At 36.0% G+C, this 16,561-nt stretch overlaps 1 protein-coding gene across 3 annotated transcripts in view; it reads right to left on the reverse strand.

Annotated features, from left to right (window-relative positions):
* Positions 1-16,561, reverse strand: part of NELL2 (neural EGFL like 2) — a 381,289-nt gene that overhangs the window by 232,309 nt on the left and 132,419 nt on the right. For all 3 annotated transcript variants that reach the window (XM_038577411.1, XM_038577410.1, XM_038577409.1), the window contains 4 exons: positions 3,421-3,594; positions 3,235-3,331; positions 794-866; positions 541-623 (listed from right to left, as the gene is read on the reverse strand). In XM_038577411.1, the coding sequence (XP_038433339.1) occupies positions 541-623; positions 794-866; positions 3,235-3,331; positions 3,421-3,594 (427 nt within the window). The remainder of the gene's footprint in view (positions 1-540; positions 624-793; positions 867-3,234; positions 3,332-3,420; positions 3,595-16,561) is intronic.

Here is a 16,561-nt window from a genome sequence, read left to right on the forward strand (position 1 = left end):
TTTCAGGCACATGTTTACTTAAGTGAAGAAACAAATTTCAGAATTTCGGTAGTATCAGAAACAAACCCTTGATGTACGATACAACTGCAGGTTCTCAGTAACTACTATTCAAGATGACAACAGTTTAGTGGAATTGATAAACTTGATACATGCTTAGGACAGTGAATAACTCTACAACAGCAGTACGTGGTAGAAAGCATCCATGGGACCAGTCCCTTGACATTATTCTAGTGTCCCTATTCTTTTTACAATGCCCTCTCACCTCCATCCTTACAAAGAAAAGCTAAATATTAATAAATGATAATAAAAACTAAAATAAACAATAAATCCTACTGTAAGAAGTAGTGTGAAAATCAGGTAATCTGCCTAATTTCTGATTTACCGAATCATGAGCAGAGATTTAGATTCAATTCCAGCAAACACTATAGTATGAGAAAAGTCTCAAAGGTGAACATTTGTGGTTATATAAGAAAAAAAAAAACTATAAAGAACCTCAAGGATTTCTGAGTTCTCCACACAATATTTCTAAGTAGCTTTTACCTTAGCTGATGTTTTGGCTAAAATGTCCTGCAGCTCCATGATTTTCTGCACGAGTCCATGGAAGTCATTGCAAGTTGGACAAGCTGGAATTACAAACACTACATTGGTCAAGTTGTATTTATAAGGAGGTCAATCTAGTTAAGTCCATGCTGACAACTAATATATGGGACTTCCAATTTCAAACTGACATTCTGGACAAAATTAAGCAAGAAGCACACTTTCCATCACACAGTGCAAGAACTAATGGACTTACTGCGATTAAGATCTGGGCACTGAGCAATAAATCCTTGGGGCATGACAAGTAATTGCACATCTTGCATTATACCCTGTGTGTGAAAAATTTTTAAAAAGATATATTACTTCCATCTACCCAAATTATGTTCAATAGTCAAGCTCATGAAGGAAAACATTACAAGATAGACTCACCAAGAACTCTGAACAACATCTTTTTGAATACATTACTTTTACTTCAAACCAAAGGGAAAGAAATACATCAGGCAAAATGGATGATTACCCATGTACTCTCCTATTGATAATATTTTTAAAGCCTTAAGATTAAATGTCAAGATATAATTAAGAGCGAATAGTCATGTTGTTTTGAGAAGTTATTTTTAGTTAGCCACTAGAGAAAGGCTTGAAAATGACCTTTAAAAATCAACCCAAAAATCACTTCTGGTTTCGGCAACAGTGAAACTGATACCAACTTTAAATTAACTGCAATCATCAAAAAGAAAGGGATAGAAAAAGCTGAGTCATAAGAGAAATACTTATTTGAGCATTTCTCATTTTTCAGTTGGATCTTTTAGAACTAATTTCTCAATTTATAAAGGCCAATAGATTCATTAAACAGCTGCCACAAGACTTAGTGACAAGTCCTTAGGAGGACAGAAAGTTTAGAGTGAAATTTTTAAACATTCCAGCTGGAAATGACCCCTTTTACACAGAAAGACACATCACATGTTTATAGGTAAAATTCACATGTATCTTTAGTCACTAAGGCTTAATTAGCTTCCACCTTCCTGGGCTCTTAAAGCAAAGGCCAATGGTAGTCAAAAATGACCTCATCAGACACTTCAGCTGTCCTTTTCATCTACCACCCCCCTTTCTTCCGGCATCGACTATATATACATTTTTAATTAATATTTCACTTCCTTCCTTTGAAAAATGCAAAAAGAATGTCTAATGACAGGGTGACAGTGCCAACATATTATCAAGACAATTTTGAATGCACCTACAAAATATACCAGTCAAATATTGGTCTATATCTCTACATGTTTAATCTAATTAATAGCACAGTGTAAGTAGACTGTCAATATGGATGATAAATATTTTAGCATACTGTGTGGAACTGCTGGATCTGTTGTTTGCTTGGAGTTTAGATTAAAAAACAGCTTCTATACAAGCTCCTATCACTTGGAAGCAGCAACATGAAAATACTGTTACCATGTACAGTTATAGAGTTTGTGTACTGTACAACTCTACTGGACACCACTCACAGCCTACAGTAAAAATTACAACCCCTAGAGTAGTACACATAAATGATGTATGAGAAGGATTCTAAGGCCACATCCGGGTTCCATGGGAAAGGCTGCTGTGGTTAAATAGAGGAGAGACTTGACATCTACAAATTTGCCATCCCTTACATGGCAAATAAGGGCTGATTATTTAGGATTTGTGAGCACTGAATCAATTCCTCATGGCTGGCCTTGGGCAAGTCACTTAACTCTTCTGAGTAGGTTTATGCGCAGGTAAAAGAGAAAAAAAAAAATGAGCCTCCATCAAGGCTAGTAAAACTAAGATTCAAGAATAACACATCTAAAGTACCTCGTTTCCCCAGGTAACAGTTTAATTAAGTTTGGAAAACATCTTCTCAGGATTACTGAGCTTACTTAGAACACAATTTCAAAATCACTGGTACCTACTCTACCAAGAAATCCATGAGTTGGACATAGTACCTATTATTCTTCAGTTAACAACCATTCACTGAGCCACTTCTATATTATGGGCACTGTCTTAGTCCCTGGGGGAAAATGATTACACTATGGGCTTGTAGTCAAGCAGTTTTCTGGACTTTATTTCTTCATCCTTAAGATACAGAAATTTAAATGAGATGTCTTTTAGATCATCTACAATGATGAAGTTCTATGGAGTGTGTCTCTAAGTAGGCACTAAAAAAAAAAGATACAAATTATGACTGCTTTCTAGTTTTGACAGATTCGTGCATATATATGTATTCCCTTTTCACTATGTGAAGTACAAAAAGACCATGAATAATGAATATTGAAAAGTTCTCAATCCTCTATTATTAACATCCCTGTAAAAGTATCATCAAGGGTTATGTTTAAGTGGTGGATGGTATATTAACAGCTTAGATATTTATTACTTTGAATGCCTAATCTCAACAGTGATGTGTTAGTTCCCCTCCCAACTGCCACTTTGTGATCATCTCTGTCATGTCTAGAGATCAAATTTATTCAGGAAGAAAAGAAAACACTGTAGGCCAGCTAAATAAACCACCAGTGTAAAAAAAAAAAAAAAAAAAAAAAGATGAAATAGAAAAAAATACAAATCAAATATTTTGTTTCACATCACAAAAAGCAAAACATAATTTTCCATTAGAAAGCATTTATATTTATATGTTTATATATTTATGTTTTTATGTTTAGATTTATATGACCTTAGCCAAAAAAATACCTTAAAATATCCATGGGCATTATTTCTTTGTCCCAGCCAAAATGTTGTGCCCAGAGGCAAATCTGTGGAGGGCTTTTCCACCACTCTTTCATATATTCTGCAAAAAAGAAATATTGGGTAAGCAATGTGAGTTAAGAGTCATTTCTTGGAATCTTCCACTTCCTAAACTGAGCACATTTCACTTACTTATTGCAGTCAACGTGTAAAATCAAATGGGAGGCACTGATGGCTAAGGAGAGCTTGTGCCACTTGTCATCAGCCAAAATGTAAGGAAATACTTCCGTGTGCGGGTGGTGACTGCCTGAGCGATAATGCAGTCTGACTTCATTCCGATGGCCACTGCTTTCCAGTTCTAGGTACCTGCACAGAGAAGAGCCATATGGGGCCCATTGAAAATAAAGTTCAAAAATTACTGACATAACCTCCATCCCCGAAAAGATGGAGAATAGTGTTTTTCCTATTGCTCTCACTGAGTACAACTAAACATTATTTTGTAAAACAAACATAGGAAGAGTCTAAAAGATGGAGCAAAGAAAGAAAATCAGTGAGGGATCTTATGACCCAAGGTGCTGGTTTCTGAGGTTTTCTTTTGGCCTCATATATCCCAGACTTGACTGAAGAAGCGAGTAACCTGGAATACTAGTGAATGCAGACTTTCTCCTTTTATATATATGTATATATATATATATATATCCCAACAAAAGTTTGCTTTCTCTATCTAAGGTCTAGGAAAGGGGAAGTCTCATAGAAGAAAAACTTCCAGAAAATAATCACTCTATTCCAGCCAAACATCACAGAAAAAAACTGGCCCCATCCACAAACAGACTAGTAAAGCTCACAGGGAGCTTAGATTTCCATCATCTTGAGATATCCAACACCTTCACTCAGGTGGTAACAAAAAAAGCCGAGTAGAGAACCAAGACTTTAAACCTAGCCAGCTAATAATGAGGCCCCTGATGGCATCAGTGGAAAACATGGGGAGGAACCTGGACTACTACCCTTATCCAGCAATAACAAAGTATACTGCCCCCTCTCCACTGAGACGGTGTCAGAGAAGGTGCAGTGGAGAGTCAAGACTTTCACCATCACCCAGAAGTATGAGACCACCCGGGCTGCAGTGCCAGTAGAGACCATGTAGGGAACTGGAACTTCCACCCCCATCCAAAAATAATACAAGCTCCTCCTCAGTTCTCAATAAAAGGCCAAGTGACGAACCTCCTCACCTGAAAGTAACAAGATGATACTTTCCCATCTCCTACCGGATCAATATCACAGAAAATAGCTAAAACAGGGAGTTTAAATAAGACACAAGTCTCAGAACATTATACAAAGATGTTCAGGTTTCAAGTGAAAATCATATGCCATACCAGAACCAAGATCTCAGATTTAATGAAAAAAGACGATCAAAAGATATCAACACTGGAATGACAGAGTTGTTAGAATCATCTGCCAAAGATTTTGAAGACACACTGATAAAAACAAGCAATTACAAACATATTTGAACACACTTGAAACAAATGAATAAACAGAAAGACTACGCAAACAAATAGAAGAACAAAATAAATATATAAAGAAGAACCAAATGGAAGTTTTAGAACTGAAAAATACAATAACTGGAATAAAGAGCTCAAACGACGGGGTAAACAACAGAAGGGAGGGGATCATGAAAAGAATCAGTTTCTAATTAAAGACAGAACAAAAATAATCCAATCTGAAGAGAGAGAAAATAGAATGAAAAACAATGAACAGTCTCAGAGACCTAAATGATTACAACAAAAGATCTAACATTCCTATAAACAGAATCCATAAAAAATAAAAAAGAGAGTGGCCTGAAAAAGTACTTGACAAAATAATGGTTGAAAACATCCCAAACATGGGAAGAGACATAAGTTCACAGGTTTAAGAATCTAAGCAAATCCCAAACAGGAAAAATTAAAATAAATACTCATCATAATTAAACTTCTGAAAACTAAAAACAGAGAAGAAAATATTGAAAGCAGACATTAAAAGACAGCACATTGTGAATAGGGAAAGACAAAGTGGTAGTGGCTTATGCAGCAGAAACAATGGAAGCCAGAAGAAAATGGCACAGTGTTGTTCACATGATGAAAGAAAAAGCTGTCAGCTCAGAATCTTATACCCACCAAAAATATCCATTAGAAGTGAAGAAGAAATTAAGACATTCTCAAATGAAGGAAAATTACAATAATTTGAATCAAGTTTTAAACTTAGATGTTATATGTAAGGTTCTTAGTGAATATTGAAGATGACATGTAGAACACCTACCTCTACAGCAACTGAGGTGGAAAGAAGAATTTGGAAATTATAGGCATACAGATTACATTGAAAGCCATGAAGGCATAGCCATGAAGAAAGCTTGGACATTTTGAGGAGAAATGTGCAAAGCAAACCAGTAAGTGTGGCCAGTAAGATTAAAGGAGATAAAAATGAGAGTGGTGTCTCAAAGGGATGAAGAAGCCACTTCAAGAAAGAGGAAATAATCAACTGTATCAAATGCTGCTGACAGATCAAGTAAGATGAGAACTTAACCACTGGGTTTAGAAAAACAGAGGCATGTGATAACCCTAAAACTGTTCCAGCAAACTCTAGGGAAGAAAGTCTGCCCGAGAGAGAATGGGCAGAGAGAAATACGAGACAAATATAGACATTTTGAAGAGATGGGAAGATAGCTGTGGAAAAACACTTAGTCAAAGGATATCTGTCTTTAATTGGTAAGAAATACTACAAATGCTTGTATGCTGCTGAGAATAATCTTGTAGAAGAAGAAAATTAGCTATAATTGAAAGAGAAAATGAGAGTAAAATGGAAACCATAAAATGAAAAACAGATTAACTATACTTTAATTACATAAAAATCAAAATTTCCTCGACAAAAAGGATAGCATAAATGAAATTTTATAACCAATGGCAGTCTGTAAGACAAGCGGTGGAAGTCTACAAAACATGAAGAACACCTACAAATCAATAAGAAAAAAGCGACTCAATTGATTCACCAGTCAGAGTTGTCAGCAATCAAAATCACTACTAATATCCACTGTAAACAAGGATGTGGAGAAATAAGCATTTTGATACACTATTTATGGCAAAATAAATTGACCCAGACTTCTTGAAAGGCATTTTGGTAAAACGATCAACACATTAAATGTGCATACTCTTTACATCAGTATGATTAAAATTGATCCTACAAAATAACAGCACAAACTGGTAATGATATATGCAGAAGGTACTCACTGCAGATTTATTTAAAATAGTAAAAATCCTGAAATGTCAACTATCCTCTCATAGAGGAGTTATGACACTATCATATCCTGGAACATTCTATTGAAGAATAAAGTTCAGACATGAACCAATGCATAGTTTACTATTAATAAATGAATCAAAAACTATAGAAACTCATTTGATTTTTTAAAGATTTCATTTATTTATTCATGAGAGAGAGAGAGTAAGAGACACAGGCAGAGGGAGAAGCAGGCTCCATGCAGGAACTCAATCCTGGGACGGCAGGATCATGTCCTGAGCCAAAGGCAGATGCTCAACCGCTGAGCGACCCAGGCATCCCAAAACTCATTTGATTTGATAAAATTCTGTCTGTGTTGGTGTTTTATATGAAAAAAAAAAAAAAGATGAAGAAGCATATACACCAAAATGTTAACAGTAGTTAGTACAGGAGAATATAATCAATTAGGGGGAGAGAATGTGAAGAACCTTCTCACATATTCTTATATCCCTGAATTGGGTTTTCACTAATTATGTGTCACTTCTTTAATGTTTATATATATGATAAAAAGTTAAGTAGTCAAGAATATAAACCATGTTTAGAACTTATCAAAAATAAATAAAACTCCAACTTACATATTTTTTATCCAGAAGAAACCAACCAAAGAATCCCTTCTATATTATGTGATAATAAGTACTCATTATTTAATCAATTCAATTAGTAAATTCTATGATAGAGAGGTGTTTGTATTTAAAAAAAGAAATCAGCAAACACACTGCCCTGTTGCTATAGGTCTGTCAGTTCTTAACACACGGAGGCAAGAACCCTATTGCTGCTGTCAAGTAGCCTCCTCTAGATACTATTAGAAACGTGACACTATTCCTAAACTTGAGACACTAGAAGTAGCATGAATAACAATGAGGCTGACACACTAAGCCCTTCAAACAGGAACAACCCTTTAGAAGTTAAATATTTTACCAAAAACTACATTTTCATTAGCATCACTCAATTTTTTAAAAAAACAAAATAGATACACAATACACAAAAAACCATGTAGTGAAGAGAAAAATAAATAACTTACAAGTGTGCCTAGTACATGGATAGTCTCCAATAAATATTAGCACTCATTAAGAGAAGGGAAAACAGGTTGAAAGAAGTTAATCCAAATCTTCAAAACCTTAAGAGATACAAAACTGCAGGAAGATGTGAAGTTGTATGAACATATGATGATTGTCTAATTATAAGTTACACAGTATCTTAATGAACACTGGGTCTGTTTTAACGAATCATTTTTCTTTTTTTTTTAATCATTTTTCTAATAACAGGCATATTCATTTCCAGAAGTCCACTGTCCCCCACTGGGTGATGTTTCAGTGGGAGGCAGGCCTGGCTCACCCCTTCTCCCCTCCCATCCAGTCCCCTCCCCAAGGCTCAGCAGAACAGAGTGTTTAAACACCCCAGCCCTAAAGCCTCAGGATTCATATCCCAATACTCCTCCCAAGAGTGGAAAGTTACTTCTCCTCTCTGAACCTCATCTGGTTACCCCATCTGGTTACTTAACAAAATGGGGACATGAACTATACTTCAGCAGACATTGTAAGGATTTGACTGTGTTAATTTAAGAAAGCACTCAGAATATTACTCAGTACACACACAATACTCAATAAAGATAGTACATGTTAGTTATCTTTTTTAATTCAAAAAGTAAAGGTGTCAAATCCTCCCTCTTCTTTCCCATGGTACAGTCAGGGATGGGCTGATGACACACCCATGCAATCAGACTCTTTCCTGAGATTCTTGAAGGAGCACAGCAAGGAGAGAACAGGGAGGCACCCACATGTGCTAGGGCAGCAGCATCCTGTTAAGGTCACTCTGCATCCTGCTTCCTGTTTCCTGGCCCACAAGGGTGCCTTTGGTTATTAGTTGTTCCAAATTCTGATGCTCAGGGATCCCATCAATTCTGTAAGCTGCCCCCTACCCCACCGCCTCCAAGGTCACCTTACAGCTAAGAACTATGACTGATATATTACAATCGTGACCACAGAAAAAAACATATAATTAGAAGAAAACATATCAACATTTTTAAAGCAATTATTGAGTGATAGAACTATGAGTGATGTTTTTAACCTTCTTTTTATTGTTCTTTTTTCACCTTTTATCTTTAATGAGCATTTATTACCTTAAATTGAAAATCACATTTTATATCCCAAGAAGATAATTTGTCACACCTGAATGTATCATGTCTTCCTGATTCATTATGTATAATTGTGAGAAGTAACTAAAATCATAAATAAAGCTCACTCTTTATAATAATTTATGCCCTTGTTATTCAAATATCCTTTGCATTGACAGAAATATAAACTAATTTAAGATTAGGCTTCAGAGAAACAGGAGACAGTGCCAGGACATCGTTCATTTTAACAACCGCCTTCATAACTCAAGATCAAAGGATGAAAATAAGGTCACGTCTCATCTGACAAAAAGGTTGCACAGGACATGAAATGAGAATTTTTCCGCAGCCTTAAATTAAACCTAAATAGAAGAACGATCAGATCATCTCAGTACACTTCTTTTTCAACTTGCAGTAGGGTTACGTGTTGATAAAGTCATCATAAGTTAAAAATGCATTTAATACACATAACCTACTGAGTCACAGTTTAGCCTCGCCTCCTTTTTTTTTCTTTTAAAGATTTTATTTTATTTATTCATGACACAGAGAGAGACAGAGACAGAGACACAGGCAGAGGGAGAAACAGGCTCCATGCAGGGAGCCTGACGTGGGACTCGATCTCCGGTCTCCAGGATTAGGCCCTGGGCTGAAGGTGGCACTAAACTGCTGAACCACCTGGGCTGCCCATTAGCCTCACCTCCTTAAATGTGCTCAGAACACTTATTTCAGCCTACAATTGGGCAAAATCACCTAACACAAAGCCTATTTTATAATCAAGTGTTGAATATCTCATGCAATTTATTGAATACTGAAAGTAAAAAACAGAACAGTTGTATGAGTGCAGAATAATTGTAAGGGTATGGGTTGTTTACCCTTGTGATTGCACGACAGACTGGAAGATGTGGCTCCCTGCCACCACCCAGCATCATGAGAGAGTATCATACCACGTATCACTACCCCGAGAAAAGACCAAAATTAAACATTTGAAGTACAATTTCTACTGAATGTATATCACTTTCTCACCACTGCAAAAATTGTAAAAAAAAAAATGTCAGGTGAACCATCCTAAGTATAAAACTGTATATTAAGCTAGAAGCCAGTTGTTAGTCACTTGTGGTTAGCTACGTGCACGTCTCCTGCCAGATACACCATTGCAGTAGCTCATGGAAGGCACAGTTGCAAAGGAGTCATACGCACAGGCTCTGGAACTGAAAACCCAGCTCATCTTCTCACTACCACCTATGACCCAACTTCCGGCTACTTCAGTGTCCTCATCTCTAAAAGGAGTCGTCAGTGTGATAATCCATATAAAGCAAGGTATCTGCAACACCTTAATCACCCAATAAATGGTAACTATTTTATCATGTCAATACATAATCCCAATCATAAAGCCCAGCTTCTTACAGCCAATTCTGTGAATCACAAGCAATTTGAACATACTTTAGTTAAGGGAAAGAAGGCAGAGAGCAGGAGACAGAAGTTCCAGACAAAAACAGAAGATTAGCCAACTCACAGAAACTAGTTGACAGCACTGGTATCATACGGGCTCTTGCATAACCAACAAAATATGAGAAACAGATTTCAGTGGGAGGGCCAAAATTATCATCAGTTCACCAGCTTGCCCATTCATTATACAAAACTGTTCACCTTGCCACTTCCAGTGATTTCCTTAGATGCTGAGGGAGATAGAAGAGTGGGGAAAAAGTGTATTTGGGGGCATCCTTCATTAGAACCGTGTTGATACCATTTTTGTTAGTTTGCTTGTTTTTAACAGTAGTTAGGTATCAAAGCCAGCTGGTATAATGTTGTAATCGAAGAGGCCTCAGAGTCTTCCTCCTGTCCGCACTCCTCACTAACTGTGATAATGGGCAAGTGAAAAACCCTCTCTAAGCCTCAGTTTCCTCTCCTATCGAATAGAATAAGAGTTGTAACCTTATATGGTCATTGTAGGAATTGAACAAAATAAGAGATGTCAGCGCTTACTCTACACAGTTCTGGACAAAGAGTGACCACTCATGTCATGATTATGATTTATATTTCTTGAGACACACTATTTTTTTTTCAAGTTTTTTGGAGTTTTATTTTTTTAAATAATAAATTTATTTTTTATTGGTGTTCAATTTGCCAACATACTGAATAACACCCAGTGCTCATCCCGTCAAGTGCCCTCCTCAGTGCCCGTCACCCACTTACCCCCACCCCCCGCCCTCCTCCCCTTCCACCACCCCTAGTTCGTTTCCCAGAGTTAGGAGTCTTTATGTTCTGTCTCCTTTTCTGATATTTCCTACCCATTTCTTCTCCCTTCCCTTCTATTCCCTTTCACTATTATTTATATTCCCCAAATGAATGAGAACATATAATGTTTGTCCTTCTCCTATTGACTCATTTCACTAAGCATAATACCCTCCAGGTCCATCCATGTTGAAGCAAATGGTGGGTATTTGTCTTTTCTAATGGCTGAGTAATATTCCATTGTATACATAAACCACATCTTCTTTATCCATTCATCTTTCGATGGACACCGAGGCTCCTTCCACAGTTTGGCTATTGTGGATATTGCTGCTATAAACATCAGCATGCAGGAGACACACTATTTAAATATTACTAAATTATCAGGGTGGATTTGACCTTAAACAAGCATGAATCTCAGACAGAAAGTATTGTAATGAGAATGCATGCATAGAATGCTCATCTATGATACTCCATTAAATGGTCACCCAGTCTGTTTGAATGTATCCAATGACCAATGATTCATGATTCACTGAGGCCTGTCATTTAATTTTTATAAGACAAGGACCTTCCTTATAGTAAAGCAGAAAGGCAAGATGTTTTTTTTTTTTTAAAAACTAAGATATTTTAGTGCATTTATTCCAGCAAATATTTACTACAGAGAATATGGCAGTGACCTAGGCCAAATACACTGAAGCTTAGATATCCTCAATAATAAACATATTATTAAGTGAAAATTAAGCTTAGCCATTTCAAAACTAATAGTAACTTCACTGTAAAAACCTTTCTGTAAGAAGAATGTAGTCATATCAGTGAGAAAAACAAAGCTGCTTCATGAATAATATAGCCAGAAGCCAAAATCACATCACCAAGGGGAAAGATCAGTGGAAAATGGAATTAATTCATGACTGAAGCCCTGGCATCCAACACGATGGCTTGAATAAAAACCTCTCCATCTTTCCATACTCGATATAACTGAGTTTATCATAAAATAAAAGGGAAATATAGTCATTTTTTAAAAATTGAGATAATTTATTACTATTGCTGATGAAGCAGCAAGAAACAAAGAAAATCTCTGAGAAACAACACTCTGAGCTGTGATCCTGGAAGGCAGGAGGATTTAGTGGCACTGGGTGCATTTTTAAACTATCAATTTGAGGAAGGCCTTATACAAGGATGGAGAAAGTACAGATACAATAAAGCACTAATAATAAGTGGGTATTCCACAGCACAATGGTATCCACAAGAGTCACAGAGTTTGAAAGAAGCCATGTAATAAAAGGTAGTGCCTATTTAATGCTAGGCTCTCATTATCTCAACTTTCTTGGTTGTGACCAAGGTCACACAGGTAGAAATTAGACAAAGACTGAAAAGAAAGGGTTCACGGAAGTAGAAGAGTCAGAGGAAATGAACCTTCCCTCTTTTATCAAGAATGAACACAAGAGCACATGATCCTAAGGCTGAGGAAGAACCTTTGGGGAATAGACTTCTCTGATGATCTGAAAATGCATACATGCAAATGTGTACAAAATTTGGTTGGCAAATTCTACAAGGGATTCATAAATCCCAAGAAGTCCGTTCAAGGACTCCAAGCTAAGTATTTCTTCACTTTAGGAAGGCCAAGCAGAATATGACTACTTGAACAAGTCTGACAATATGGTTTTACATATATATATATATATATATATATATATATATATATATAATGTTTCTGATATAAAAATAATAGGGTATAATTAGACAAAAAATCAGAAGATACACAAAAACATGAAAAAGAAAACTAAGATCACTAATGGTCCTGCTGGAAAGAGATGATTAATATTATCAGTTTTGCATGTATCCTTTGTAATCTTTTCCACTTAACCATACACTCAGAATTTCTTTCCATGTCAGTAAAGCCACATCCTTTTTATTGGAAGCATGGTATTTCATATTATAACTATGCCTAGTTTATTTAACATCCAATTTCTCATTACTATTTCCACTTTTTAAATTGTTAATAAAAATGTTTTAATACTTGCCAACTATACTTCAAAAAAATATGTCAACACATATTTCTTTGTGCACCCGCACAATTAGCTTCTTGGAATAAATAACTACAAATGAAATTCCTGGTTCAAATGCTATATACATTTCAAAGAGATTTGTTATATTCATACCTTCACTTATTTATTCATTCAACAAATATTTTTTGAACAGCAAACAAAGTCTAAAAGCTAGCAAAAGGAACGAAATATTGAAGATTAGAGCAGAAATAAGTGACATAGAAGCTAAGAAAACAACGGAATAGATCAATGAAACTGGGAGCTGGTTCTTTGAAAAAATTAGTAAATTGATAAACCTCTAGCCAGACTTATCAAAAAGAGAAGAGAAAGGACTCAAATAAATAAAATAAAAAGTGAGGAAGGAGAAATAAACAACAATACAGAAATACAAACAATTATAAGGAAAAACTATATATGCCAACAAGTTGGACCACCTAGAAGAAATGGATAAATTCCTAGAAATGTAAATTACCAAAATTGAAATAGGAAGGAATATAAAACTTGAATGGGCTGATAGCCAGCAAAGAAATTGAGGAAGTAATTTTAAAAACTCCCAACAAAGTCCAGGACCAAATTCTACCAAACATTTAGAGAAGAGTTAATATCTATTCTTCTCAAACTATTCCACAGAATAGAAAAGGAAGGAAAACTTCCAAGTTTTCCAGCATTACTCTGCTAATGGCCTCTGTGAGGCCAGCATTACTCTGAGACCAAAACCAGATAAAGATACCACTAAAAAAAAAAAAAGAGAACTCTAAGCCAATATCCCTGATAGCAATTATCAAAAAAATACTAGGCAACTGAATCTAACAATACATTAAAAAAAAGTCATTCACCATGATCAAGTGGGATTTATTCCTGGAATGCAAGGGTGGTTTAATATTTGCAAATAATCAACATGATGCATCACATTAATAGAAGAAAAATAAGAACCATATGATCGTTTATATATATATATATATATATATATATATATATAAGAATTTGACAAAGTATAACATCCATTCAAGATAAAAATCCTCAACAAAGTAGGTTTAGAGAGAACACACCTCAACATAATAAAAGCCATGTATGAAAACCCACAGCTAGTATCATCCTAAATGGGGAAAACCTGAAAACTCTTTCTCTATGGTCAAGAACAAGACACAGATGTCCACTCTCACCACTTTTATTCAACATAGTACTGGAAATCCTAGTCACAGAGATGAGAAAGCAAAAAGAAATAAAAAGCATCCAAATTGGCAAGAAAGAAGCAAAACTTTCAGCATATGCAGATGAGATGATACTCTATATATAAAACTTAAAGATTCCATCAAAAACCCGCTGGAACTGATGAATAAATTCAATAAAGTCACAGGATACAAAGTCAACATACAGAAATCCATTGCATATTTATAAACCAATAATGAAGCAGCAGAAAAAGAAATTAAGGAATCAATCTCATTTGCAACTGCACCAAAAACAATAAGATATGTAGGAATAAAATTAACCAAAGAGGTGAAAGACCTGTACTCCAGAAACTATAAAACACTAAAGATGACACGAAGAAATGGAAAGACATTCCATACTCAGGGATTGAAGAACAAATATTGAACAATATGTCTATACTATCCAAAGCAATTTGCACATTTAATGCAATCTCTTTCAAAATACCAATTGCATTTTTCACAGAGGTAGAACAAACAATCCTAAAATTTGCATGGAACCACAAAAGACTCTGAATAGCCAAAGCAATCTTAAAAAAGAAAAAAACAAAGCCGAAGGCATCACAATTCCAGACTTCAAGTTATATTACAAAGCTGTAGTGATCAAAACAGTATGATACTGACACAGAAACAGACACATAGATTAATGGAATAGAATAGAAAACCCAGAAACGACCCACAATTTTATGGTCAATTAATCTTCGACAAGGCAGGAAAGAATATCGAATGGGAAAATAAATGTTTCTTCAACAAATGGTGTTGGGAAAACTGGTCAGCTACATGCAGAAGAATGACACTGGACCACTTACTTACACCACACACAAAAATAAAATCAAAATAGATTAAAGACCTAAACGTGAGACCTGAAGCCATAGAAAAACAAGGAGAGAACACAAGCAGGAAGTTCTTCGACTGACTCTAGCAACTTCTTTCTAGATATGTCTCCTCAGGAAAGCAAAATAAAAGCAAAAATAAACTATTGGGACATCAAAGTAAAAAGCTTCTACACAGCAAAGGAAACAGTCAACACAACTAAAATGCAACCTACAGAATGGGAGAAGATATCTGCAAATGACTTATCTGATAAAGGGTTAGTGTTCAAAATATATAAAGAACTTCTAAACCGGGACACCTGGGTGGCTCAGCAGTTGAGCGTCTGCCTTCAGCTCAGGGAGTGATCCCAGGCTCTGGGATCGAATCCCAAATCAGACTCCCTGCAAAGAGCCTGCTTCTCCCTCTGCCTATGGCTCTGCCTGCGCCCACCCCCCCATGAATAAATCTTTAAAAAAAAAAAAAAAAAAAAAAAAGAACTTCTAAACCTCAACACTCAAAAAATAAAAAAATGAACAATCCAATTAAAAAATGGGCAAAAGACATGAATAGACATTTTTCCAAAGAAGACATACATAGCCAACACCATATGAAAAGATGCTCACCATCACTTACCACCAGGGAAATGCAAATCAAAACCAAAATGAGATATTCACTGACACCTGTCAGAATGGCTAAAATCAACAACACAAAACAACAGGTATTGGTGAGGAGGACATGGAGAAAAAGGAAACCTCTTGCTCTGTTGGTGGGAATGCAAACTAGTGCAGCCGCTCTGGAAAATAGTATGGAGGATCCTCGAAAAATTAAAAATAGGGGTGTCTGGATGGCTTAGTCAGTTAAGCACCACCTTTGGCTCAGGTCATGATCCCATAGTCCTGGGATGGAGCCCCACATTAGGCTCCCTACTTAGAGGGGAGCCTGTTTCTCCTCCCCGCTGCTCGTGCCCTATGTTTCCTGTAGCACTATTTACAATAGCCAAATTATGGAAGCAGCCCAAGTGTCCACAGATAGATGAATAGATAAGGAAGTGGTATATGTACACTGGAATATTACACAGCCATAAAAGAATAAGTTCTTGCTATTTGAGACAACATTATAGAGGGTATAATGCTAAGTGAAATAAATTAGACCAATAAAAAATACGATTTCACTTATTCATGGAGTCTGAAAAACACCAAAGGAATAAACAAACAAAAAGCTGAAATAGACCCATAATTACAGAGAACAAACTGATGGTTGGTGGAGGGAAAGGGGTAAGGGGATGGGCAAAATGGATGAAAGGGAATGGGAGGTACAGACATCTAGTTAGAGAATGAATAAGACACAGACACAGGAATGAAAGACCCAGCAAAGGGAAAGGAGTCAGCAGCACTGTAGTAATATTGTATGGTGTCAGATGGTAGCTACACTTGTGGTGAGTGTAACATATAGACCCGTGGGATCACCATGTAGTATACCTCAAACTAATGTAATTTGTGTGTCAACTCAAATTAAAAATGGGCATATTAAGCATAACTACTATTTTTCACTGAGTTATTCCACTTCTCTACAGAGAGAAAGTGGAGTGAATTATCCCTGAATCTGTGAAACCATCGTGATAGATGTTA

This window comes from Canis lupus, chromosome 27 (assembly GCF_011100685.1).
Source record: "Canis lupus familiaris isolate Mischka breed German Shepherd chromosome 27, alternate assembly UU_Cfam_GSD_1.0, whole genome shotgun sequence".
Taxonomy (NCBI): Eukaryota; Metazoa; Chordata; class Mammalia; order Carnivora; family Canidae; genus Canis; species Canis lupus.